Source organism: Gossypium hirsutum, chromosome D12 (genome assembly GCF_007990345.1).
Source record: "Gossypium hirsutum isolate 1008001.06 chromosome D12, Gossypium_hirsutum_v2.1, whole genome shotgun sequence".
Lineage (NCBI taxonomy): Eukaryota > Viridiplantae > Streptophyta > Magnoliopsida > Malvales > Malvaceae > Gossypium > Gossypium hirsutum.
In genome coordinates this window covers 56,140,210-56,168,053 of record NC_053448.1, presented here as the reverse complement: position 1 = coordinate 56,168,053, position 27,844 = coordinate 56,140,210, and the positions used below count along the sequence as shown (strand labels likewise).

Here is a 27,844-nt window from a genome sequence, read left to right as displayed (position 1 = left end):
TATCCACTTGGCACGCCAATGTGTTCACAGAAAACCGATTAGAAACGTTCCTTTCGGAATTCCAACTGTACGTCTAACCACACTAAATCAAACGACGTCTTTTTTGACTTAGTGTTGATCTGACTTTATGAGTTGACAAAATCATACTCTTAATCCGGAGAAGTAATAAGTACTGGAATTTTAGGAGTTAAATGGCTCGGGTTCGTAACTCACGAGTTTTGACGAGGCTAATTTCGGCCTAAAGCTAAAAATGGGTTTAGTTGGCTAAGGTTTGGGACATGTTGGTATTTGATAAATTTAATAAGGTAGAAAGGGTGAAAAGATAGGTGATGTGATTGAGTATGGGGTTGGAATATATTAAAGTGGGGTGGTTGACTATTTGGAAAAAAATTGAAAAAGGAATTGCAAATGGCTTGATTTGGTGATTAGCTACTGGAAATTAAAAATTGAAGGAAAAGAAACTAAAGAAACAACAATGCTACGTGAGAAAAGAGAGAATGTATTGAAAGACAAAAGCTAAATGTTTTTTGATTGATGAACAATACAAGCTCTATTTATACTAGTGGATTTACTAAATTAGGAGCCAACTAGTCATAGGAAATTAAGGAAAAATATCCCATAATAAATTAAATCCCAAAATAATCTCCCACTAACTCAAAAATTTCAGCTAATTAAACTTGGAAAAATTCTTCTTTGGCCCTCCTTTTTCGCTTCTTTCTTCAATTCAGCCCAATTATTTCCTTTTTCTTCTGCCCCAAATTACATTCCTGCACAAAATTCAATAAATATGGCAAAATTAGTGGTGCATTCTCATAAATATACCAAATTAATTACATAAAATATGTAACTTTAGTATTTAATCAGGCAGTACTCTACTTACAAGACTCCTCAACAATGAAATATCAGATTCAGTAGTCCAACAGTGATGGTTCCACTGCCGTAAGCTTGTCTTCCCCTACAGCAGTGCAATGATTCTTTTGTCTTTCTGGCTACAAAATAAATTGATGAAACCATTATACCTTTTTGCTGCAAGAAGTGCCTATCTTACTACATGAAACTATCTGCTGGTTTTGTCCAGATGCTGCAAGGGGCACGAAAAATGTGCCGGATACTGCCCTGCAAAGTTTTCTAATTGAAAGGGAAAGCCAAAGCCCATAGGATCATTCTTCCAGGCTAAGAACAGGTTGTAAGTCGGACATTTTGGGACGCTGTAAGGGAGATTAGGATTCATGAAATGTCTTGCGGTCTCTTGTACTGCATTAGGATTTATGCTGTAAAAATACCACAAAATCTCTGTATTATATCTTAAATTGTTTTTTAGTTATTTTTATTGAAAAATGAATAAGTTAGTTCTTCTACATTAGATGGGCAAGAAAAATAACTCATTTCTTAAAATTGTGGGGTTAAATACTTGTTTTGGTGTTTTATATATACAGTTGACCCCTACTTTTTTATTAAAAGAAAATAAAAAATTTAAAATTAATAAGGCTAAAATATCAAAAAAGTTTTAGTAACAAACAAAAAAAAAACCAGTTAAGCCTTTTTAAGATCTAAAAATTATTAAAAATCATAAAAATTATAACCATAAGTAATTTGTGTATGTCTCTGAGTGTCATCATGTACAGTTGTCATGAGTGAATTTTAATTTAGTTAGTACAGTCAATTTGCTGGCTTTAGTTTGGATTAAATCATTTCTTAATCTGTTTATGATGAAATAATTTAATTAGTAATTAATCCAATTTACATTACACTTCAAAAAAATCAAATTGCAAAAGAATTGAAGCACAACCCACTTTAAGAAACTTAAGCTTCTGGCACTGTTTTTACTCTCTCTCTCTCTCTCTCTCTTTTTCTTGTTTTTTATAAGGTAATCCAAACAATATTCAATCAGTCAACTAAACCGCATGGAATATGTTCAAATCTTTAATTAACATCAATTTTGAATAATTCTTATTCCTTACTTAAAACAATAATAATCTTGCTAAAGAATCCTTATCCCTTAAAACAATAATGATCCTGCTAGAAATTGAGCTGTTACGCCAAGGATATATGTTAAAGTCATTTTACATTGACAAATCAATAATTTACAAATAAAGGAGGAAAGAAAATCATTGAACCAAAGTATCAACAATTACAACCGAGTAACAAAGGGAAGTTCAAATCTTCAAACAGGTCGAAACTCGGAACATCTCTCACTTCTTTTGCAGACACCAGATTTAGCATGCTGGAACTTCAACATAATTTCTAATAAGAATGCCTTCAAACTGATAGAACCATATGTACTTAATCTAAATAATAATAATTACAGGAAAGGAAAGAACTCATCATCAATGCCTACTAGTAACTGGTGGTAAGTTATGAGATTGGACAAATTGGTTAAGATTCTTTCTAAGCATTTTAGTCCCTTGAAGTCCATGACTCTGCTTCATAATGATAGCCATAATGGTTATAATCATATTGGGGTGGAATGCCATGGTGATAGATATCTTGGGGTGGAGAGGTGGTGGGCTGATGATAGCTATGGTGAGGAGGGGAGGTTGGATGATATGCATGATGAGGTGGGGAGGGGGAACTGATATCATCTCTGCTTTGGGCCTTGTCGGCATAAGATTGGTGTCTATCAACTCTAACTTTATCAACTCTGATCTCTACCAACTCCTCTTCCTTGAAAGATCGGAAAATTGGGTGCAAGTAAGCGTCAGCTAAGAATGCTTTTAAGTTTATATCAGGTTCAGTTGTCCGACCCAATAAGTCCTTTGCCATTGCTTCCTGCAAAAGAAGATAAAAAGAACTTTCATCATACTTGAACAAAATTCTCAAATCTTATGAGATTAAAATTCACATCCAGTTAAAGACCATGAAAGTATAATTGCAGGCAAAAGGAATCTCTCTACCTTGCTCACTAAAAACCAACAACTGTCATTGCAATAGAATCAGCTATTTGCTCTACTCAACTTACCTCCAGTGGATGCTTTCTGAATGCAGGTTCAAAGCGGCTCTTGCAATACTTATGGAAGGATAATGTCAATATTGGTAAGATAACAAGCAGAGGAGTTGAATTAGCAGCCTCTTTTGTACTGAGCAGGCCCATCAATAGAAGTTGAGAGATCAATAAGCTTGCTATTATGCGGCTGTGCACGTGTGGCCAGAATGCAGCACCACTCTCGTACTGGGGATTGTAGACATTAATTATCTGCATATGATCAAATGGAAAATAAGATTAACGAACTCTAAAAACAAGAGAAGATCTACAACAAACATAATTTGCAAAAGAATCTTCACATTAATCGACTTATCTCTCTTGAGAGTGAAGGTTTCTATTAGTTATGACCTATGAGCATCCTATTGAGTTTTAAGTTTCTAACGCAGACATTTTATGGTAGGCTTATAGTAACTGAATAAACTACCAGATGACCTTGCAGAAAGAGAACACATATAAACATAAAAGCATTGTTCATAAACTAACCTGATGACGGTAAACCAGGTAGGCAAAGGCAAAGAAGACTAGTATAAAAGGAAGAAGAATGGGAGTAACTACAGCATATACAATTCCCAAAAGGAAGTAGAGTTGGAGACTTGGGAGAGTTTCCGGATAGTCCACACTGCCAGGGTCCATGGCCATTTCTCTGTCTCTTTCAGTCTTCACCAAAAACATGTTCTTGAGATGAAAAATAACCAATGGTTTCAGTCGGAGAATTTCACCAGCTATACCAGCCCATCCATCAACCATTATATATGTAATAAAGAAAGTGGCCTTCATTGGTATTGACACCCCTATGGTCCTAGGGATCCTGCAGTAGAGTGGAATAATCAGATCACATGATCAGACATCTTCAAAGCCATGCACTAAACATCATCTAAAATTTGCAAAAGTTAAAAGTGGATGAAAGATGACTTACACGGCCTTAATATTGCAGTGTGCTAAATTTACATACTATTACTCTACTCGCAAGAACAAATCCCAAGACTAATACTCTTTGCCATCTTCCCAGTTCACTACTGTTCATAGCTACGCTAATGTTTGCATCACCAGAAGCTCTAGGCCTCTTGTGGAACCAACTTTAAATTAACATCAGACATGAGTTGCACTTGTGTTGGTATTTTTAAAGGTCTCAAGGGCTGCATCACGTTATAGATTTCTATCCCTTTACTAGGCAGCCCCATCCTAGCATATTGAGGTTCACCATTGCAGCATCTCAAGAAGCACACATTCCCAGCATCTTGAGAGGCTCTTTTTACTAACCCTATTTGGTACCGTCGACAATTGAAGCTCAAAAGGAACCCTTTATAGTTTTCTTTCTGTCAGGCCTTGTTTTGAGGGTCACTGTCATGTTAGTCCATCTAAGATTGCTAAATATAGTAGTCAGGTTTTATTCAAAGGGATCTAGACTTGTAGGTCTCTCTTCTTACAATAAACTAGCAGACATTCATGCTAAATTATTGTTCCTCTACACCCTCGAGATCTCAGGTTTCCGAAAAAAAATTAGCAATTTAGAACAACTATAAAACATCGTAAGACAATAATTAAACAAAAAAGAACACCAAAGTTGAATGGAGAATTACTGGGTTGGTGGTTGGTGAAGGAACGAGTGCAACTGCTGAAAAGCTGTTCCAGTCACTATACTCCCCAAGAACACATTCACCAACATAAAATAATAGTACTTTGCTGATGCTCGTCGTTCAAGAGTTGATACAGCTATATGTCCCTCAATTTTTGACATGATCATCAAAATTGTAGGAAGAACATACAAAAAGATCTTAAGAGCAAGGCCGGGAAGAAAACCTTGCAAGAAAGATTTGATGAATTTCCTGCATATTAATTTCAAGTATCACTTTCTGAGTATACTGAAAGAACTTACAAAGTTGCAAGATACTACTCCATTTTTTGGTTAAATGATAATAGTAGTTTGAAAGTTGCTATAATGGTGATAATATCACCAAAGTCTTCTATGTTGCAGAGAACACGAAAATTGAAAACGTAAAAACGGGGCCCAACAAAAGCTCGTTGGCCCATTTTTTTGTATACAGCAGAGTATATAAAAAGACATAGACTATCCTTTTGTAAGTGATCTGAAGAGATAAATATGAAAAGTAAGCACTAGAGCTAAGCATGAATTTTCATAAAAAAATGTTTAGAGCATCTAAAAATATAAATGCATATAGAAAATTACTATTGTTGCATCTATGCGAAGAATTGATAAGATAACTTACAGTTCTATAACTGGCCTAAGGAAGGGAGCAACTCTTTCCAGACCCTCTAAATTTGCAAGAGATTGCACAAATGCAATGGGTATCATGTAGAAAAATACCAAGGCAAATACTGATAATGATATAATTAGCTTCCGAATGGTCAAAGAGACAAATGGTATTGCCAGATTTCGCCAATAAACATCACGGGGTTCCGGAGCCCAATCTGTTAACCACAGTGTAGGATTTTTACTTTGTTGTGTCTGGGCACAAACAGCAGCCCCCCAACGTGATTTGAATGATACAAAAGCAACAGGCAGGATAGATTTGGAGTCCTTGAGAACTTTCTGGCGCTCTAGTTCCATCTGAGACGATTAAAAACAATAAGAAAATAGGTTAAAACCATTTGAATATTGAATGTATTGGAATAAAATAGCAGCAGCTCACTCTTTTATCAAATTCTTTTATTTGTTGTTTGTAGAAATCAATGGAATCAACTCTTTCACCCCATAGCCCGAGAAAACCTATCTGAAAGTGGAAAGCATTCAGGGCATCAAATGACCGGGTCCATGAAATATTGGACAAATTGTAAGTTGATAAAAATCTCAAACAAAAACATAAAAATAACCATGAAGGTCTGTATAAGCATAAACTACCTTTTTTGTTGGTCTCTTCTCCGGGTTTCTTTCAAACTTCAATTGATTATAGTCCAGCCAATTTTGAAGCCTATCTCTTTTCCTCACCAGTGAAGCGAATTTGTTTGCATTATATACTGCCTGCATAAAAAAATGCAGAAACTATAACGCGCCATGTAAAGCCCCACAAAGATGGACAAGGATGTGTTATATGTAAATTATACATTTGATTACCTGGTGACAAAGATAAGTATCAGGGTGATTTGTTTTAAAGAAGTGGTCTAGAGAATCTGCTATTGAGTGACCTGGAATCTGCGGCACATTCCTCACAGCTACCTGCAAAATTCACCAAAATTTTACCCACAAATGTTTGAATAAACTATTTGATAGCAAATATTGTAAGAAGTGGGACTGACATGGTTACTAGGGTTATTCAAGTGAATTAAAAGAAAAATCTTAATCCTCATATGAATGATGAGACAACTACATGACAGTTTCTTCTCAACTTTAAATATGCTGTAACTGTTCTTAAGATAGTAAAATAGTACTCCCAACTCACAGTGAACTGTTCTGCACGCCTACGCTGAGAGGCCAAGAAATGCAACCTCATTGTTGCTACATTATCATATTCCTTGTAGAGCATGTAACAAATCCAAATTGTGAACAAGTATTCTAATCCAATATGAACAAAAAACCTGAAATTCAACCCATGGCTCGTTAGAAATGCTATCAATCAGCAATGAGATGTTTATTAAAGATATCATGCTAAATTTACCTTATAGATTTAGGGGGAACATTTGATATCGAAAGCTTATCAATGTCACTCACAACCAATTCTTTCCTCAGGAAAAATAATGTTCCACTTGACACATTCACTGGAATAAGGATTAGAAGGGCCACAACAGCTATGGGCACAAAAATCTTTAAGCTGTCAGAGAAGAAACAACAGTGTTAAAAAGATGGTCCAGATATTAAAGTTTCTTTTTCTTATCTTGAAAATGGACATAAATACTTCAATTATAAAAAAAAAAAAGAAGAAGAAGAAGAAAAGAAAAGCAGTCATGGTTCTGAAGCAGGCAATCTGTGAATGTAACGAAACTTTGACCTTTTCTTAAAAAAGAAAAAAATATTAAGATTATTGATGGACAGAGAAGATGCATAAAATCATCTATTCGATAAAGCTCAATATGCAAGTACAGATAATATCAAGATTTCATGACAGTGAAATACAGTAACCAGATGATAAAACATACAAATCTGTAAAAACCATCATGCTAGACTTGAGTGTACAAAAAGAAACAGCATGAATGAAGTCTACTCATCCTTTTTTAAGTCCTACAAACAATGCTTAATCTGTGCAGCACTCAACAGGAGGTTGGAAGGGATCGTTAATGGGGAACAGTAGCACGCCTTTGAACTCTTAAATCGTGTGAAAGAGCTGCTTTACATATTTCTACAACAAATGCAGCTTCAGAAAATTTTAACAGATATCTAACTGTCAATGTAATGCAAGTTATTCAAAGCACACATAAATACAACTAAAGAAACCCCAAACTTCACTTAATGTGACACTTCACGTATAATTCGATACAGGATTACACTATGACTTTAACACAGGGGGTAACCATATACTGCGGTCAACTTAGATAGAAAAGCAGAGTCATTACATCAAAATTCAAATGAATGGGGAAGGAGCTAGATCTAAGTCAAAGTTTACGAATCTGATTCCAAAAATCATTCACATAAATATAATTTGAAACGAATCTTTATCACAATTTTTTATCCTTCAAATTCCAGAATTTTCTCAAGAAATATAATACTACTCAGAACCTAAAACAAGTAGAAAAAGGACAAGGGAAGAATAAAACAAGAAAATTGATAACCGTAGAGTATGCATTCACAGGAGAAAATAAAAGATAAAGTTTTTTCCTTTTTGTGTTTAGACCCACAATGGAAATAACTTGAAACGGTGAAAATTATAGTTCAAAACTCGATGTTTCTGTGAAGAGAAGAAAATAGTAGCCGCAAGCAATGAACAACCGAACACTAAAAATGGAAGGAAAAGAGGAAAGAGTACCCAAGAGTGTAAATTCTAAGGAAAACAGCAGAATCAAGGCCAGCATGGTTGATAAGCTGGGTCTCACTCATCTTCAAAGCTTGAGGCATCCAGTTCAAGAAAGTAAGATAAGTCTTGAAATCGAGGTTGACGAACTTCGCCACAAAATTCCCACCCCTTCTTGGGCTTGCTCTCTCTCCATTGATATACCATTTTGGGAAGTAAACTCTGTCATTAACTGGTTGAATTCTCAACAGAGCAAAAGCCAACAAGAACGCAAATGCACTCAGAATATTGATTAATGCTGACACCCCAATATCACTTAGAGTAGCCATTCACTAAAAAAGCAGAGCAAAATGAAAACAAAGCATGTGATGTGAAGATGTTTTGAAAGAGATAAGGAAAAGACGCAATAGATGTGCAAAGAAGCAAGACAAGTAGACAAGCACCTAATAGTCCAAAATATGTGACTGCTGATGCAAACACTAAACAGAATGAAAGGTGACGTACAGAAAAAGAAAGAAGAAGAAAACAAAGTTTTCTTTTTTATAATAGAAAATAGAGTTAATTACTTATTATTTTGTTTAAATTCCAATAAAAAATATAGTTTACATTTACAAAAAAATATATTTTTAACCTTATTTTTGGATAATTAATAATAAAGGAAAGGAAATGAATAAAAAAAGGAAGGGACGCAATATATATATTTTTTGAAGTGGGAAATTAATGGGTTTTGATCTGTCAAGCTATAATTAATAAGTACTTATTACCACTATAATTGATTGGGTTGTTAATAATTGAATTTAGGGTTCAGGAGGAGGCGTTTTCATGTGCATGTGACTGTGTGAGCATGACTGTCATGTTGTTTAATGTTTTATAATATGAGAGAGAACAAGTGGGGTTTGCTTTTCCTGGACTTGTTTATATTGCCTCTGTCAGCAGTTGGGTTCATCAAGGATTGCTGTTAAAATTATTTTTGAAATTTACGGTATTTTTTATTTGTATTTATTTTATTGCTTTTATTAAGATGAAATAAGGATTATAAATCTCCATTTCATATATTTCATACTTTGAATAGGAAAGGTGATAGATGGATGCCCCCATCAATGCCTTGAAATCAGGCAATAAAAGTATGATACTTCTTTTCTTAATCAGATATAAAGTACTAAACATAAAAGATAATAAAGAAATGATTCTTTATTCTCCTAATCTTTCCATTATATCGTTTTCCCTCCAAAAGGCTAACACATTTTTGCTTGCTTTATTCCACCGATGATGATGAACAAAAAAGGGAAGTTTTGCTTTACTTACTTTGTTTTCTTTCGCATTTTGTTGGTTAAGTCCTAACTTAATTAGTATAGGTATATTATTAATATGTTAAAATGTATTTTTTTATTTATAAATTTAAAAAAAATATTGTGTGGAAAGAGTGAATATAATAAAAAATTATAATGAAATTATTTAAAGAAATAATAATAAAATAAAAGTTTTGACTTTTGGAATCCCAAGCCAAGCCTCTAAAATCCCAAAAAGGATTTCTTTTTTAACCCTTTTTTTTCTCGCCCAGTGTTAATGCTTGTTTTTGGGCCCTTAATACAAGTGGAATACATTCCATTAAAGAAAAAGCTCTTAAAAATGCCAACTTTTTTTCTTAAAGCAAGAGGGAAAATTGATGAGATAAAATTATTTGGCATCATATTCGAATCTTATATTAATTCATTCGAATTAAATTAATTATTTAATTTAATATCTGTAATAATGATTCTATTTATAACTAAAAAAAATTGTTTTGTTAGTTGAATGTTGGGCCTATTCGATAAGGTCGGTGGAGAAAGTGCACTAGAGTCTAAGCTCTAGACTTCTACAATCTACTATTGTATACCCACGCGGTCCACATTATTAATGCCACTTTCCTCGGAGTATGGTAGGTACTTAGCACTACAACTTGGGGGGAAAAATAAAAAAAAATAAATGTTTAGATATTAAATATTAAATACCCTTTTAAGGAAATATAATTCATACACATTCTTCTTATTTTGTGAGCTTTTATCTTGCATGCTTTCACTTAAAAAAAATTACAATCAGCAGAAATATTTAAGAACCTATAACACATTTCATTTCATTTTTTTTATAGAAAATGAAAATACATGTCTAAAAATTAGGAATATATAAGTATAAATGCCTCCTCATGCAGTAAGCTATGAATATCTTCCTTTAACAGTTTTTTAATATATTGTGGTGGATCAGTGAAAATAACTAATGGATTTAATTTTCCTACTGCTACATTGACCAAACAATCAGTCACCTTGATACTCTCTCTCAATACATTAACATATTTCGTTTTCAACTTTTGAATTCAGGATTATCTCATTAAATTCTATTGTTAAGTTCAAAATTTTAAATAAGGATGGATGGGATAGCTTTCATTTGATTTAATTTTGAATTTAATTTATCTATTTTATTATAATTTAATAATCAATCCTTCAATTTTAATTTGTTAAATTTTAATATTTTTACTTTATAAATAGTAAGAAATTGTCCCGTTTTTTATAAATATACGAGCTTAAATTATTGATTTTTTATTAATTTGTTGCATATAAATTATTAAATTATTTATTTTTATTAATTATATGCATAAAAATGGTTGAATTGTCAATTTCTAAATTAATTTAACAATATTATCTTTATTGGATTAACTTTTCAATTTGTAAATGAGTATGAAGATTCAATTTTGATATGTTAGAGTTGTGTGACCCAAATTTTAAGAGATTGCTTGCAAGTCAAGTAAAACAAAATATATCTTCTTTCTAGAAAATTTAGTATTTATGAGTATAATATATTTAGCATTTATTAGCATAATATATTTGACTTTGATTAGAATTAGGTTTTTTCAACCTATAAATAGATGTAGTCGAAACTCTTCTTGTAATCATTCGAATTTGACATAGTGAAATTTTTTCTCCTCTACCCATGATTTTTTTCCCGAAAGGGTTTCCACGTAAAAATCTTTGTGTTCTTTATTTTGATTTCTCTTTTCTTTGCGATATACTGTTATTACCGATGTTTTATTTTTACAAATTGGTATCTGAGCTTTCGGGTTATTCATCTCGATCACGATTGTCGAAACCGTTTTTTGAAAACAAAAATTTTGGTTGTCGACTTTAAAAACAAAAACCGGAGTCGCCACCGATCCTTTATTAAGGTGTGATCAGCTCACCTTAAAAAATTATTTTGGTCTGCGAATTTTGAGAAAACAAGTTCGGGAGTCAGTTACGCATGAGGAAGGGTTAGCACCCTCGTAACGCCCAAAAATCGGTACCAAATTGATCATTTGATGTCTTAGTGTCGAAAGTTAAAAAGATTTTAAAATAAGCTTAAATGATGAAATTTGCAAAAGGATAACCAATTATTCAAGTCATGTAAAGAAATCGAGTCCCAATACGTTAGGGTACAATTCCTCATAATCCCCGAACTTTGAATATCACTCTTATTTTATGCGAAAATCTTCATTCCGAGAAAGTAACAGGCCACACCCAATACGTTAGGGCACGACAAGTTAAATTCCCAAAAATAATTTTTATGCTCATGCATTTTGAATAAAGAATATTCTCGGTCATTTAAGATTGACAAAGAAAATCAGAACCCAATACGTTAGGGCTCAATTTCTCTCGAAAATCCCAAACTTCCAATAATGCTTTATTCAAAAAAAACCTTTAAATCAAGAAAATAACTTTGATGAATGGTTAAAACCAAAATATATTTTCAAAAAAGTATGTTAAAAAGTTAATATACGATATGATACAGATCCTTTAATTTACAGCATATACGAATAAATATTTGCAAATAAATATATACAAATATAATATATATCAGACACACGTACCAGCATACATGTAAAAAAAGAGAATGGAATATACCAAATATATCAAATACAAATACATGTGTTGAAAACAAAATAAAAGTATAGAAATACGCATATGTATATATTTACAAAATAAAAGAAATATTTGAGTATATATAAATATATAAAATATAAAATATATAAAAGTTTTAAAAAATAAAATAACAAAAGAAGCATATATAAAAACGTATGTATATAGGCATATATAAATGAATGCTAAAATTATGGAATTAAGATAATATATATAAAACAAAAGCCTAAAATATATGTATATTAAATATGCTTAGATATGGTGTATAAAATATGCGTATGTATGGATGAAATAATGGTAATAATAATAATAAATGAAATCATGATATAGCATAATTTTTTAAATAAATAAAAAAATACAAATTAAATAAATAAAGTAGCTAAAAAAAACTAAATTGAACTTAAAAAGAAAAAAATGGGTAAATTTGAGGCAAATTAAAAGACAGGACCACGTTGAATGCGCGCACAACAGTGGAGGACCAAAAGGGAAATTATTCCCACCTTCCAAAACGCTGCGCAGCGAGGGACCAAATTGAAACAACAATAAAATATGTGGCCCACATTTAAAAAAAACAAAACAGGTTTTAATTGAAACGCATTGCAAAAGGGAGGGACCAATTGCACAAATGACCCAATTTAACGAAACGCGCGGATCCCCTTCCCCCAAAACGATGCCGTTTTGCAAATGTTATTTAAACCAATTTTTCCTTTGAAATTCTGATAGCCCATTTTTAAAATGAAAAAAAAACGCTGCCCCTCTTTTGCTCTGCTAGGGTTTCGACCCTAGCATCCTTGCGCCGCCGTTCAACCGTGCGCCACGGCTCCGATCACGATGGAGGTGGCGCCGACCACTGCTTCCGGCCAAAGAGGTGAGTTCCCCCTCCTTCCTTTTTATATTTTAGGCGAAAAAAATAAAAATAAAAAATAAAAGACAATCACTAAGAATGATGAACCGAAAAAAATAATAAAAAAGACCCTTTTTATTCCAAAAATATTCGGATCTGCTCTTTCAATCCTCTTTTTTTCCGTCTCCCCTTTTACAGATTTACAATCGGTTTATATAACCGAAGTAAAGAAGAAAAAAATAAAATCCAAACGAAAATCATTATTTCCTATTATTATTGCGCTGTTATTTTTTGTTATTTCCCTCTTTCTCGTTGTTGTTTAGTTGATGTTTGTTGCTGCAGATGTGTGCGCGACGTGCGCAGGGCCGATGCGAATCGTGCGCCGATTGGAGTCTTGCTGGCGGCGCTAGAGTCTGCTGCTAACTGCTGGGCTAGGGTTAGTTTGGGGCTTAGGTGGGTATTAGGTTTAGTTTGGGCTTGGGTGGGTTTAGGCCTGCTAGTATTTTATGGGCCCGGGCATTATTGGGCTTGTACAACGATAATGGCGTCTTGGAAGTATGAAATTTCGCTGTTAGATCGCAACACCAGATTTACATTGTGGCAGATTAAGATGCAATCAATTCTTGCGCAGATGGATCTGGAGGATGCCCTACTAGGGATAAATAAGATGTCTTTGATATTAACAGATGAAGAGAATAAGCATAAGGATCGAAAGGAGTTAACACAATTACATTTGCATTTTTCTAAATAAAATTTATAGGATATGATGAAGGAGAAGACCGTCACTGCATTATGGAAGAGACTAGAACAAATATGTATGTTGAAAATTCTAACCAGCAAGTTGCATATGAAGCAGCGTCTTTATGCTCATCGTTTGGAGGAAGGTGCATCTGTGCATGAACACTTAACACTGTTTAAAGAAATTCTCTCAAACTTTGAGGCCATGAAGGTTCAGTATGATAAAGAAGATCTAGGGTTGATTCTACTTTGTTCGTTGCCCTCATCTTTTTCAACCTTTAGAGACACGATTTTATATAGCCGCGAGTCTCTCACAATTGATGAGGTTTATAATTCTTTGACCTCGTATTATAAGATGAAGTATCTTGTGGTTCAACCCGACTATGAAAGAAAGAGTCTCATTGTTCGTGCAAGATAAGAATTGAATGCTGATGACGATCGTAGAAGGACACAGGAATGGAATCCTCACGGTAAATCTAAGGGTAAATCAAAGTCTTCAAACAAAGGTAAAACTTGTAACTTCTGCAATAAGAAAGGGCACATTAAATTTAAGTGCTATAAGCTACAGAACAATATCAAAATGGAGGTTGCAAATCAAAAAGGAAAACAACCAGAAAATTCTAGTGAAGCTGATGTTGTGGAAGACTACAGTGATGGTGAACTTCTAGTCGCTTTTGTCAACAATTCTAAAGTGAGCGATGAGTGGATCCTTGATTCGGGTTGCATCTTCCACATGAGTCCCAATCGAGATTGGTTTACAACCTACAAAACAGTGTCTGAATGTGTTATTTTGATGGGAAATTATGCTTCGTGTAAATTACAGGTGTTGGAACGATTAAAGTTAAGATGTTTGACGGAGTTGTCAGAATACTTAGTGATGTGTAACATGTTTTAAAATTGAAGAGAAATTTAAGTTCGTTGAGTACTCTTAATTCAAAAGGGTACAAATACAAAGCTGAAAGTGAGGTTTTGAAGATTTCCAAAGGTTCCCTCATTGTGATGAAAGAGCAGAGAAAGACTGCCAAGTTATATGTTTTGCAGGGTTCTACTGTTACTGGTGATGCAGCTGTCGCTTCCTCTTCCTTGTCAGATGATGATATTACTAAACTTTGGCATATGGGCCTAGGGCATATGAGTGAGAATAGCATGACAGAATTGAGGAAAATGGGACTTCTTAATGGGCAAGGAATTTGAAAACAAAAGTTCTGTGAGCACTGCGTTTTTGGGAAGCAAAAGAGAGTTCGATTCACTAAAGGAATCCATAACACTAAGGGAACGTTGGAGTATATTCATTATGATCTCTGGGGGTCATCCAGAGTGCCTTCAAGAGGTGGAGCTAATTATATGTTAACTTTTATTAATGATTTTTCTAGAAAAGTTTGAGCATTCTTCTTGAAGCAGAAAAGCGATGTGTTTTCCGCATTTAAGTCTTGGAAAACTATGATTGAAAAATAGACGGAAAAACAAATAAAATACCTCCGCGCAGACAATGGCTTAGAGTTCTGTTCAGATGAGTTTAATAAACTGTGAAAGTCAGAAGGAATCGTGAGACACTTGACAGTTTGTCATAATCTATAGTAAAACAACATTGCAGAACGAATGAACAGAATGATCATGGAGAAGGTTCAATGTATGTTGTCAAATGACAACTTACCAAAGTCGTTTTGGGTCAAAGCAACCTCTACTGCATGTTTTTTATCAACCGATCTTCATCCATTGCCATTGAGAAAAAGACTCCACAAGAGGTATTGTCTGGTAATCCTGTTGACTATTCTGATTTAAAGATATTTAGTTATCCTGCGTATGCTCATGTTGATAATGAAAAATTAGAACTGAGATCTATTAAATGTATTTTTCTTGGTTATAAAACTGGTGTAAAAGGGTATAAGTTATGGTGTCCTGAAAATAGAAAAGTTGTGATTAGTAGAGATATTGTTTTTGATGAAACTGTTATATTACCTAACTTATCTCTTAAAGACTCTTCTAATAAAAAAATCAAAAGTAGGTGAAGTATCAGATTAATCTCAAATCTACAACAAAGTCGACTCCTCAAGCTAGTACAAAAATTTAGAATAAAGTTGTTTCTTTACCACAATACTTTATCGCCAAAAATAGAATTAGAAGAGAAATTAAACCTCCAAAGAAGTATACCGAGGCTCATCTAGTTACTTATGCTTTAAATGTGGCTGAAGATATAGATGCAAACTAAGAGCCATCTAATTATTCTGAGGCGATTAACAGTGAAGACTTAGAAAAGTGGATGTTTACTATACAATAGGAGATAGAATCACTCCACAAAAACAGAACATGAGGTCTTGTGAAAGTTCCTAAAGGTAAAAAGGTTGTTCGTTGTAAATGAGTGTTTAAAAAGAAAGAATAAACTCTAGGAGTTGAAGAACCCCGATATAAAGCAATGCTTGTTGCAAAGGGTTACAGTCAAATTCTAGGAGTGGACTTCACAGATAGGTTCTCCCCAATTGTGAAGCATAGTTCGATTCAAACTTTGCTTGGTATTGTGGCCATGCATGATTTGGAGCTTGAGCAGTTAGATGTAAAAACTGTATTTTTTCATGGAGAACTTGAGGAAGATATTTACATGCAACAACCAGAGGGTTTTCAGTCTCAGAAAAAGAGGACTATGTTTGCTTGCTGAAAAAGTCTTTTTACGGTTTGAAACGGTCACCAAGACAGTGGTACAAGTGGTTTGATTCCTTTATGACTTCTTATGATTTCAAAAAAAATAATTTTGAAAGTTGTGTTTACTTTAAGAAAAACAGTGATAGTTTTTTTTGTATATCTACTCATTTATGTTGATGACATGTTGATAGCAGTAAAAGATAAATGAGAGATAAGAAAGGTCAAAGCCCAACTAAGTGAAGAATTTGAGATGAAAGATTTGGGACCAGCAAAGAAGATACTTGGTATGAAGATTCTCAGAGATGGAAAAACAAGTAAATTGTACCTAATAAGGGGTACATTGAGAAAGTTCTTTGTAGGTTCAATATGCAGAGTGCTAAGCCTGTTAGTACTCATTTAGCAGCCCATTTCAGACTTTCATCGGCTTTGTCTCCACAATCAGATGATGAGATTGAGTACATATCACATGTTCCATACTCTAGTGCCGTGGGATTTCTCATGTATGCTATGGTTTGTTCACGTCCAGATTTATCATATGCAATCAGTGCAGTTAATAAATGGTGAATCCCAGTAAATAACATTAGAAAGTAGTTCAGTGGATTTTAATTTACTTACAAGGTACTACTGATGTTTGCTTACAGTTTGAAAGAACTAGAGATGGAGTTATTGGGTTTGTTGATGCTGATTTTACTAGAGACCTTGATAGAAGAAGATCTCTCACAGGTTATGTCTTTACAATCGGAGGTTGTGTAATCAGTTGAAAAGCCACTTTGCAAACTACACTCACTTTGTCTAACACTGAAGCTGAGTACATGGCGATTATTGAGGCTTGTAAAGAAGCTATTTGGTTGAAAGGACTCTTTAGTAAACTCAATGAAGACCTTCAAATTAGTACAGTATTTTGTGATAGTTAAAGTGTCATCTTCCTTACAAAAGATCAAATGTTTCATGAAAGAACAAAATACATTGCTGTTCGGTATCATTTTGTTCGTGATATTATTGCCCGTGGTGATATTTTGGTGAGCAAAATTAGTACTCATGAAAATCCTGCAAATATGATGACTAAGTCACTTCCTATAACCAACTTTGAGCATTGTTTAGACTTGGTTGGTGTTCATTGTTGAAGTTAAACCCTTAAGGGGTTTTATGAAGAGGTGAAAAACTTGTTCGTTGAGAATTCGTGTTAAGGTGGAGATTGTTAGAGTTGTGTGACCCAAATTTTAAAAGATTGCTTGCAAGTCAAGTTAAACAAAATATATCTTATTTCTAGAAGATTTAGTATTTATGAGTATAATATATTTAACATTTATTAGCATGATATATTTGACTTTGATTAGAATTAGGTTTTTTCAACCTATAAATAGATGTAGTCGAAATTCTTATTGTAATCATTCGAATTTGACATAGTGAATTTTTTTCTCCTCTGCTTGTGGTTTTTTTCCCGAAAGGATTTTCACATAAAAATCTGTGTGTTTTTTATTTTTATTTCTCTTTTCTTTGCGACATATTGTTATTACCAACGTTCTATTTTTACATGATAAATTAAAGTAGAAAAAAATAATTATTATCTTCATTGAAAATCTAAGGTAAAATCACCTTTATATTTAATTATGCCGGAGTCTTGGGCTAAATACTTGTGGACAAAAATTCCGTGATCTCAGTGTGAATATGCCCATCAAAAGTTAGAGCAATAAATTGTCAAGCCCATTCGCCGGTCTTTAATTTGGGTACAGGAACTGAGAAAACAATGTTAGTTTAGATGGATATTTACATTGTTTATATCACTGATGATTCTTAACAAGATCTTTGATATATATCTTTTTTCCTTGAAAGAACACATAAAGACAAAATGTGAATGAGGGAAAAGAATGATGCCAATTATATCCCCACGATATCAATTCATAAATGAGCACAACGAGGTTTGCTTTGCCAAACCCTAACTCTTGAAAATTTCACACCACAATGAAACATATTCTATTATTCTCATAATCTCCAACATTGTTCAATTTCACCCTCATAGCAACCTCTCTGCCTTCACCATTCTGCCTAGTGCCAATCGACTGCCGACCTCGTTACTCGACAAATATTTTTTTTATCGTCTATTGTTTCTTCATCATCTTTGTCTATTTGTACTCTCTGTACCTTCATTTTCCCAAACAACAAAATTTTCATCTAACAAAGCTGAGACTCAGCCAACATGGCAGAAGAGAGTTCTGAATTTCAAAACAGTCAAGGACTTGTCCATGCACCAGAATCAAATGAAAGGGAAATTATCGATAGGTCGATCTTTGACGTGGGTGACACTTCCATGAAACCGGAGAGAGCTAATAAGGAAGCTTATAGCACATATTCGAGGGTTGAGCATAAACCTACGAGAAAGGAAATTTGGGCTTGGTATGCCTATGAACTGTGCTCTTACTTTGTCCATACGGTTCTTATACCTGTAGTGTTTTCTCTAATCATCGGTCAAATAGTTGAGGAACCTACTGAGCCACTCCGAGGATGGAGCGAGAGTGCCAAGGGCTTGGCTTGTAAGATCAATGAAATGAAACTGTAAGCGTCGTTGACTTGGTATATATTTCTCAAATCATTTTCAGCTTAAGATCATGCAATTAATAATATATGCGCGTTTAAATATTACAGGTATGAGCGACTTACACAGCGTTCAATATCAGTTGGCAATTCCAAAGTTTCCCCCTTAGAGTGGACTTCAATCTCCTGGGCAATAGGCCTAGTTCTGGCTGCACCGGCACTCCGTTCCATTTCCACCAACCTTGACCAAGGGCAGAACCTGCAAGTTTTTGCTGGAGCTGCAACAGCCATTGGAGCATTATTTTGTCTGCCTGTTGGATTCTTCAAAGTCACATGGATCTTCCCCATATATATTGCTCCAGTGGTGGCTGCCATTATCGTTGCTACTGCTTCTCACACCCGCCATCATGGCCTAATGATCCGAGGATTCTCTGGAACCACCATTCAAAGACATCAATTCCCAGATAGAAGAGGTGTCTCAAGTTGGCTATCACTCTATGCCACAGCCGCTGGTTGCTTGGGGTCTGCTGTAATAGCAGCATTCGTGTATTATATGCTTCGAATTCAAGATATTTTTACTGGCTTGTGGGTGGTCTCCATTTTCAGTGGACTGAAATGGCTAGCTGGAATAGTTCACGTCTTTACTTTGAGGCCTGGGGAAGCCATTACCTCTCCTTCACCAACAAATCATTTCCTCTCCATTTTTAAATATCATCACGGACTTGGAAGCCTTATTATTGTTGGGCTTTCTTCATTCACATCAATGTGCATTTTCACAGGAGGGGTACTTTATTTGGTTGGACAACTTTGCCTCAAGCCAGTGTTCTTGCTCTATTTCTGGTTAATTTATTTCATTTTCCCCTCAATTTCTTTGCCGCTGCTGCAACCAATTCAGCTTGTTTTTAAGGCAAATGCAGTGAAAATGCATCTGCTTGGACTCATTTTATCACTAGTAACTTCAGGAACAGGGTTCCAGTTCCGAAAGGAGAACTGGCAGAGACATCATATACTGATTTTTGCTGCAGTGCAAAGCACATCGGCTGGAGTCTTGCATGCTTTTGGGCGAGTTTTGTTGATGGACTGTTCACCAGCTGGTAAAGAAGGCGCATTTGCAGCTTGGTACTCGTGGGTGAAAATGGTGGGAACTTGTCTAGGCTTTGCAATAGCGTCGGGAGCCGCTGCTGGAAATGTTGGAACTTCTTTCGCAACCGCTTTCTGCACAGCGGCAGTGGCGATGGTGATTTCGATATATGCGAACATAAGCGATGTTGGAGGAGCAGTAGCCGCAGGGCTTGTGAGTGAAGAGGGCGAGACGGCTTCACCCATCACCAAGGGCTTGGATGAGAGCGACAGCATGAGCATGAGCATGAGCATGAGCATGAGCAATGTTGATGGCAATGCAAAGAAACAGGCTGTGGGAGAGGAAGCTGCATAGGAATAGGAACCAAGTAAAAGGGACTAATTAAAGGGTTTTCTTTTACCGTCAAAAGGTAATTTCCTTTTTGTAATCCTAATTCTTTTGAAATAATTTAGGCTAAATGATGAATTTGGTTCTTTTTTTTTTTTTTCATTTGTGTTAATAAAAAATGTTTTAATTTGCTTACGGAGGATTTGAATTTTAAATGGGCAATTGTTGTATCAAAAATGTTTTGATTTAGTGTATGCATACATGCAGTTTTTTTATATACAATATTATAACTACCAATATCCCTCCCGAACTTTAAATAAGAGAATAATATACTTTAACATACTCGAATTCACGTCTTCTTACACTGACAACAATGTCGATGCCAACTGAGCTATCCAATAAACTACATGCAATTTTTTAAATATAAGCCAAAAATTATATATTATGAAAAAATAGAAATTATATATAGGGAGAGGTCCACTTATATCTGTATCAAATTAAAATAGTTTTAGATCTTCTTATATATTTTTGTATGATTGATATTTTAACGATCCAATTGTTGAATCTATTGATATAATTGTACTTATCATGCATGTAAAATTTTAAATCAATTTAACATCACCATCATATCGATCTAAAATATTATATATATATATTAATATTTATTAAACGATTGAAAGTTTTCTATAAAATAAATAGTTAGAAATTTTAAATTCACGTCAAATTTGACATGAACCATATATATCAATAGAATATGAAATATGACGTTTAGATCATTAAAATATTAATTATACATAAATATACATGAGGATGTAAAACTAACATATTAGAAAAGTTTTTTAATGTGCATACTCTTTTTGAAAGTTAAATTTTAGTTTCTCTACTTTTAATTTGTAAACATTGAATCTTTGTGTTTTTTATTTAAAAATATTCGGCCGTCCATCCAATTATTTTATTGCTAGTGTTGTTAGTGTAGTAATTAAAATAAAAGTAAAATAATTTTTTAACTCCTCAATGTTTACAATTTTTTTCAATTTGATATTCACTTTTTAAAAGTGCATATTTTTTAACAAAACTAAAAATACCATATTTTAATAAAATCTTAATTTTTTTAAATAAATGATTTTATTAAAAATAAAAACTTTTAAAATTCAAAAACAAAAACATTTTTTAAATTAAAAATTGTAGAAAATAATGTACTAAGGTATTATCTACTCTTTAAACGGTAATAAGTTGTCTCTAAAGTTTTTATAATTTTATGCATATTAAAATGCTTTTTTTTTATAAAAATTACTTTATTTTTTTAATGGTGCACAAAATTATTTCATAATTCTTCAAGAATTCATCATTTTATTTCCAGGTTAAATTTTCCAATACACTCTCAATGCATTATTAATAAATCACAAATCATCATGTCATTAATAAATAAAATAAAAAAATGTTGGAAGACACAAAAATAAATATCCGAAAATTTATTTAAACATAATAAATGATGATTTATAAGATGATGATAGTCATAATTAGACATGGCCCGGCCAGAAGGCCTGCTCGAAATGTGAGGGGGTTTGGACAAAAATATAGGTCCGAAAAGTGGGTTTGGACAAAAAAATAAGGCCCGTTTAAAAAACGGATCGGGCCTCGAGTAAGGTATTTTTTACCTGAGCTCAGCCCGGTCCGAATTAACTAAAGGACAAAAAAATCTGCTCTTTTTTTTGTTTTTAAATACTATTTTCTTGTCTTTTTCTCCCTATTTTGTTATTTTACCATTTTACTATTATGTTGCTACTATTTTGTTGTTATTGTTTGGATGTTGTATAAAACTTATTTTATTGTTAATTTTGTTATTATTTTAAAGGCATTTGTTAATTTTGTTATTATTTTAAAGGAATTTGATTGTTAAGTTGCATTTATCTTAGTGTTATTTAAGTCTACATATATTTTAAATTTTATTTTTAATTTGTTGGGAAATATTTATTTTGATGTTTTTAATATTTTTGATGTATTATATATATTTAAAAATTATATAAAATAATATAAAAAAATTAATACGGATCGGGTCGGGTCGGGCTCGGGTTTTAGCATTTTTATTTGGCTCGAACTTGGGCAAAATTTTAGGCTCATTTTTCGGGCTGGACCCGGCCCAGGCCTAATAAATGGGTATGAATTTTTAGTCGAGCCCGGCCCAAACCTGAATGGATATCAATTTTCCAATTTAAATAAATTTAGGGATATTTATGTATAGGTACTTCATTATTTTGTTAATTAATGAAGTGATTAAATATAATTCAATGATAGTGTACGAGACTTGTGTATTAACAATACATATAATATGATTTTTAAAAAGTTTAGTATATTTTGTGCATACTGCATTAATGTTTAGATTGAATTTTTAAAAAAATTATGGTTGTTAAACAATATTTTAATTTTTTAACAAAAAATCAAATTAAATATTAGAAACAACTAAACGAGTAGAATTCAATTCTAACAGTTGAATCAATTCAGTTCTTTTTTTTTTTAATTAAAAAATAGTTTTTTGTATAATTTTAAGGTAAATTACACCAACAATCACTCAACTTTGGGGTAGCTAACAAAGCAGTCACCTAGGTTTCATTTCAATCACTCAACTTTTAAAAAATAACAAAATAGACACTAACATTATAAAAAAGTGACAAAACAGTCACTGATTAATAGTTTTCGTTAGTGTCTTAACGGGATCGTGGATGTGGCAAGTTAACTAGCTAATGTGGCCAGTTAACTTGCCACGTTGAACGTGGATGTCCACAGTGGAAATCCACCCAATTTAAGAAGAAATTGAAAAAAAAACCCTAATAATAGAGAAGAAGAAGAAGAAGAAAAAGAAGAAAATACCTAATTTTTTTGCTACGTTTTTCTTCCAAAGAAAGAAATGGGTAAATTACACCAACAGTCACTCAACTTTGGGGTAGCTAACAAAACAATCACCTAGGTTTCATTTCAGTCACTCAACTTTTAAAAATAACAAAACAGTCACTAACGTTATAAAAAAGTGACAAAACAGTCACTGATTAACAGTTTCTGTTAGTGTCTTAACGGGACCGCTGATGTGGCAAGTTAACTAGCTGGTGTGGCCAGTTAACTTGCCACGTTGGATGTCTACAGTGAAACCCACCCAAATTAAAAAGAAATTGAAAAAAAAACCCTAATAACAGAGAAGAGAAGAAGAAAAAGAAGAAGAAAGCATCGAATAATTTGCTAAGGTTTGAAATTTATACTTATAGGCGGCATTCGACACCGGTGCCATGGTTACAAAAGGGACAACTAAAAACGGTATCAAGCTTATCCATTCGCTTCTTAGGAGTAGACTTTGCTCTTAATTTCCTCTTTCCCATCCTTAAATCTCTTCAACACATCAAATTACAACCAAAATCAGCATGAAATTTTCCAGAATTTTGCAACAAATTTAAAGTTCTTACTAGAAATCAAATTCAAATTTCAAACCCTAGAAAATCATTTGATGCTTTCTTTTTAAAGATAAATAACTAGGTTAAGCAGCAAGAAAAATTAATTTCAGTAACTTTATATATAAAGCAATTTTATATGATAAAATAATAATTAATAATTAATTATACTTGTGAATAGAGGTGTTCATGGGCCGGGCTAGGTCAGGTTTATGTCGGGCCTAAGCATGATGTTAATATATTTTATGTTTGCCTAAGTCCGGCCTGACCTAAAATCTAGGCCTAAAATTTTGTCCAAACTCGTCCATATTTGCAAAAAATTCATCTAAGCCCATTTTAGGCCTGCCCATATTATTTTTAAAATTTAAAAAATATATATTTATATTGTTTTATTTTAATATTTAATACTTTTAAACATTTTTTATTTATTGAAAATTTTTATATAGTCAATCTTAACATTTTTTTAATATTTACATTAAAGTAGTATTATATTATTTAGTATTAGTTTATTTTTTAATATGTTCTAAATTACATAATATATAAAAATAACATAATATAAAATATTATAAACTTAAAATTGATCGGGTCGAGCTGAGCTCGGGCATTGAATGTTCAAGCCCAAGCTCAACTCATATTTTAATCGGCCCTATTTTTTTTGCTCAAGCCTAATATTTTTGTCAAAACCTTTCTGAATTTCAAGCGGACCTTTGGGCTTGAGCGAATGCTTGGCTCATGAATAGGTCTACTTGTGAACAAAAATTGAATTAATTAAACCCAACTTGACATGTTATCAATTTATAACACATGTTTACCACTTGCAAATCTTTAATAGACCAATCTAAAAGGTCTAGTCTTCATTCCCTAAGGACCATTTTAGACATACACTAAGTATTTGGCTAATAATAAATTTTTTTTTGTTGTTGTTCAAAGTATTTATTAGGGCGAGTCTAATGATTAATATTTTGTGTTTGGTAGACTCATTAAAAAGATAGACACTAACCACAAGTTTTAAAACTACTCTATATCCAAGACGAAAATTAAACCTAGAACCATGGATAAGATGAGAAACACTTACCTCAACAATGAAATATACACTAGCACGTCATAAAAACTCTAAAATAAATAAATGCTATTAAATTTGTATTAATTAATTCGTTGGGCACCTTTTTGGTTTTTTTTACTGGCATTGCACCTTACCTCCATGTTGGGGTCGAGCCATTGCGAATATTTAGTCCCCCGTTATTGACGGGTAATATGACACGTGCCTTCCTTGCCGGCCCAGGCCATGTGGAAAGACGACGATGTAACCTGACTCAGGTTACCTGAGTGACGCTTGCGTCTGTGGGCCCGCCACGTGACTCATTGAACATTCCATTCTTCTCTTTTGCCACCGAATATTACACGCTGGCACTTACGTGGAACCGTCACGAACCCTTTTTACCAATTTGCTACGTCTCCCACCAAGCTGCATCCACTTCTTATTGTCTCTCAAATAACCGTTGGATCATCAAACTAGGAAAATCAACGGTGGAACGCCTAACGTAAACGTAGACCGGAGAAGTGGGAGAAAATTATTATGCCGCGTTTGTTTTGTTGTAAATGTAAATCATGTTTGTTTGCTTTTAAGATTCGTCGCCGAGCTTTGCTCTGCATGTTCTGGGGTTAAGATATAAAAATTCTTTGTTCATTTCTGAGTAAATCAAAAATAAAAATACTCTGCTAATCTATATGAAGTTGAAGCAGCAAAAACTCTGTTTACAATTCTCATTCTCAAAAGGATCCTATTTGACATTTGGAAAATCAACTCCCTTTCAGTTTTAAGGAGAGAATTTGATGAGATGGAGAGATTAAGCTATGGCGGAGGCGGTGGTGGAGAAGGGAACTATTGGTACGAAAATGAGGTAGTGATGAGCAGAGACCCGAAGCCGAGACTGAGATGGACGGCTGATCTTCACGACCGATTTGTCGATGCCGTAACTAAACTTGGTGGCCCTGACAGTTAGTCTTCTCTACCTCTTTACGCTGTTTCTACTATTTTGTGCAATTAGATACATATCTTTCAATTTCTTTCATATACGGTGCAACAAGAAGCAGGTTATAGACAATATGAAACAAATAAGGCACTCGTGTATGAGTTATTAGCAAAATTTTTATAGTAGAAAAACACTCTGGTTTTCGTTAAGTAGAATCTTCTTCTTGTACTAATTTGTAATTCTATTTTTTTATTATTAATGAAATGATATAAGTATATTGAAATATCACCTTGGCATAGTTTTTACAGTGTAGTCTGATGTTATTGTGAAATTCTGCTTTCAGAAGCAACTCCAAAGTCCGTCCTAAGGTTGATGGGCATGAAGGGCTTAACACTCTACCATTTGAAGAGCCATTTACAGGTAAATAGCATAGGACAATGCCATTAATGCTTTCAAGCATGCTTCCCTTTTGCTTTTCAATTATTTTTTTAACATTGCACTGTGGTGATTTTGCTTATTTTATAGAAATACAGACTAGGACAGCAGACACGGAAACAAAATGCAGTAGACCTAAACAAAGTAAATGGTGGTAAGTTTGTTGATTAGAAATATACAAATATTTCTTAAAATGGTGATAAGTTGGTTGTTGTGGTGATGGCTGCAATTCCTTAATTTAGGGAGTTCATATGTACAATGTAGCAATCATTTTTCAGGGACTATCATCACCAATTCACCAAGAGCTGACAGTGAGCAAAGGTACTTCGCAAACTCTATTTATCATTTCTGCTTTGTAATCAGAACCTCTGCTTGTGCTTGAGTATTCACTGGTTACATCAGACTTTACAGCGGCTAGAAATTGCGAATCAAGTTAGGATATCATCTTTTCAGACTGTTTTTCGTTTTTGGGTCTGTCAAAAGTGCACTGAATATGCAAATGAAACAGACAAATCTCAGTGGCAGAAGCATTGAAGAATCAGCTAGAAGTACAACAGACGTTGCAAGAGCAACTTGAGGTTAATTTACTCTTTAAGAGAAAAACAGTAGTATATTCTGTCAGTTGGCGAATTTTGCTATTCAAGCTCGTAATTTGTATTTACTGTAGGTAGAGAAGAAACTGCAGATGAGAATAGATGCGCAAGGGAAGTACTTGCAAGCAATATTAGAGAAAGCCCTAAAGAGAGTCTCGATTGATATAAATTATTGCGAAGGGAATGGTGAGGAAGAAACAAACTTCAACGTTTTAAACAAGGCCAACTGCTCTGCTTTTCAGAATTATGGAGGGGGACGGAGAGAAAACAGCAAAGATGTTAAGCTTGAAGTTGAAGGAGATTCCATTGCATTTGACTTAAAAGACCAGACATAGCTACAAGTTTGTTAGTGCTGTAAATGGAAACCGCATGTTTTCATGATTTTTTTCTTAAAAAACTCTTCAACTTCAACAGAAGATGAACAAAAGTCAAAACACACACGAAAGGCACTTGGTATCGCACAACAATGTCACATTAGTGTCCATATAACGAGGAAGAAAGAGCAACTTCCGTCGGACAGATTTTTTGGTGAATAAAAAATGAGATAACAAAAGTACCAGCAACTTTGTCTTGCTAAATCAATTCCTTATGCACACGTGTTACTCTCAGCATATCATCAATCTCAATAGAAAACATTTTAGTTAAACAATCAACTTAATTTCTCTTCATAGTGAACATCTGCTTAATATCCCAAATAGCTATTTTGAATAGTATTGATCTCCTTCAAGCAACCTGTTTAAATTAAAGCTTTAGCATACCTTTTTGTTGTGACAAGAGTAAATCATTCAAGCAACCTGTTTAAATTAAAGCTTTAGCATACCCCTTTTGTTGTGACAAGAGTAAATCATTTTAGATACTCTAAAATTCAACATAAAAAATTGAACGAAACATTTAAATTATAATTAAATCCGACAATTCTATTTTCAAACTGATCTCGCACTATCATTAAACTGTTTGGTTTATCATAATAAATGAAATAATGACAGTAACCTTTTCTTTAACTATAATATAATGACAGATTTACCTTTTAATATTTTATAAATTCTATTAATTTCATTCTTCACAAACTCCTGGATCATCTGTTGCTTTAATCGTGTCTTGGTCGACAATAGCCACAATTATCAAATCTCATCCTCAGGTTTGTTGACTGTGATCCATGCAATTCAAGGGCTGCTGAAATTCCCAGTCTATGCTTTGCTTACCCTAGCATTTCTGGCCCTCTTACTATTCTATAGATCTCTCATTTTTACTGTTTCAAAAAAAGATCTCTCATTTTTACTTAATGAAGCACGAATATAGTGATATGATAATTTAAAAAAAAAATTAGAATACGAGTATAGTGTACATGACAATAATAACATGATAATGTTTCATTTCTAGAAGAAATTATTAATAATTTTATTTATTTATAATTAAAACTAATCTTTTTATGTAAAA

General features: G+C 33.4%; 3 protein-coding genes across 4 annotated transcripts; 2 read left to right on the top strand and 1 right to left on the bottom strand.

Moving 5' to 3' along the window:
• Window positions 1-2,048: 2,048 nt before the first annotated feature.
• LOC107946650 (CSC1-like protein At1g32090) lies at window positions 2,049-8,379 on the bottom strand. Its single transcript, XM_016881063.2, has 11 exons — window positions 7,900-8,379; window positions 6,598-6,750; window positions 6,382-6,517; window positions 6,057-6,158; window positions 5,844-5,963; window positions 5,635-5,715; window positions 5,212-5,552; window positions 4,564-4,809; window positions 3,467-3,791; window positions 2,960-3,193; window positions 2,049-2,769 (listed from the first exon to the last, which is right to left on the bottom strand). Exons 1-11 carry the CDS (start codon window positions 8,211-8,213, stop codon window positions 2,398-2,400), a joined length of 2,424 nt encoding a protein of 807 aa, XP_016736552.1. The 5' UTR covers window positions 8,214-8,379; the 3' UTR covers window positions 2,049-2,397.
• A 9,601-nt stretch (window positions 8,380-17,980) lies between these two features.
• On the top strand, window positions 17,981-20,109 carry LOC107947628 (uncharacterized). The gene is made up of 2 exons (XM_016882217.2): window positions 17,981-18,582; window positions 18,673-20,109. The coding sequence occupies exons 1-2, from the start codon at window positions 18,227-18,229 to the stop codon at window positions 19,994-19,996; spliced, it is 1,680 nt and encodes a 559-aa protein (XP_016737706.2). The 5' UTR covers window positions 17,981-18,226; the 3' UTR covers window positions 19,997-20,109.
• Window positions 20,110-25,030: 4,921 nt separating this feature from the next.
• Window positions 25,031-26,996, top strand: LOC107947627 (myb family transcription factor PHL11). 2 transcript variants are annotated; one of them, XM_016882216.2, is made up of 6 exons: window positions 25,031-25,404; window positions 25,723-25,799; window positions 25,905-25,968; window positions 26,093-26,135; window positions 26,323-26,392; window positions 26,482-26,996. In XM_016882216.2, the coding sequence occupies exons 1-6, from the start codon at window positions 25,245-25,247 to the stop codon at window positions 26,740-26,742; spliced, it is 675 nt and encodes a 224-aa protein (XP_016737705.1). In that variant the 5' UTR covers window positions 25,031-25,244; the 3' UTR covers window positions 26,743-26,996. The 2 variants fall into 2 exon arrangements, with proteins under 2 accessions (XP_016737705.1, XP_016737704.1); XM_016882215.2 differs by having other exon boundaries at window positions 25,034-25,404; window positions 26,057-26,135.
• Window positions 26,997-27,844: the final 848 nt, after the last annotated feature.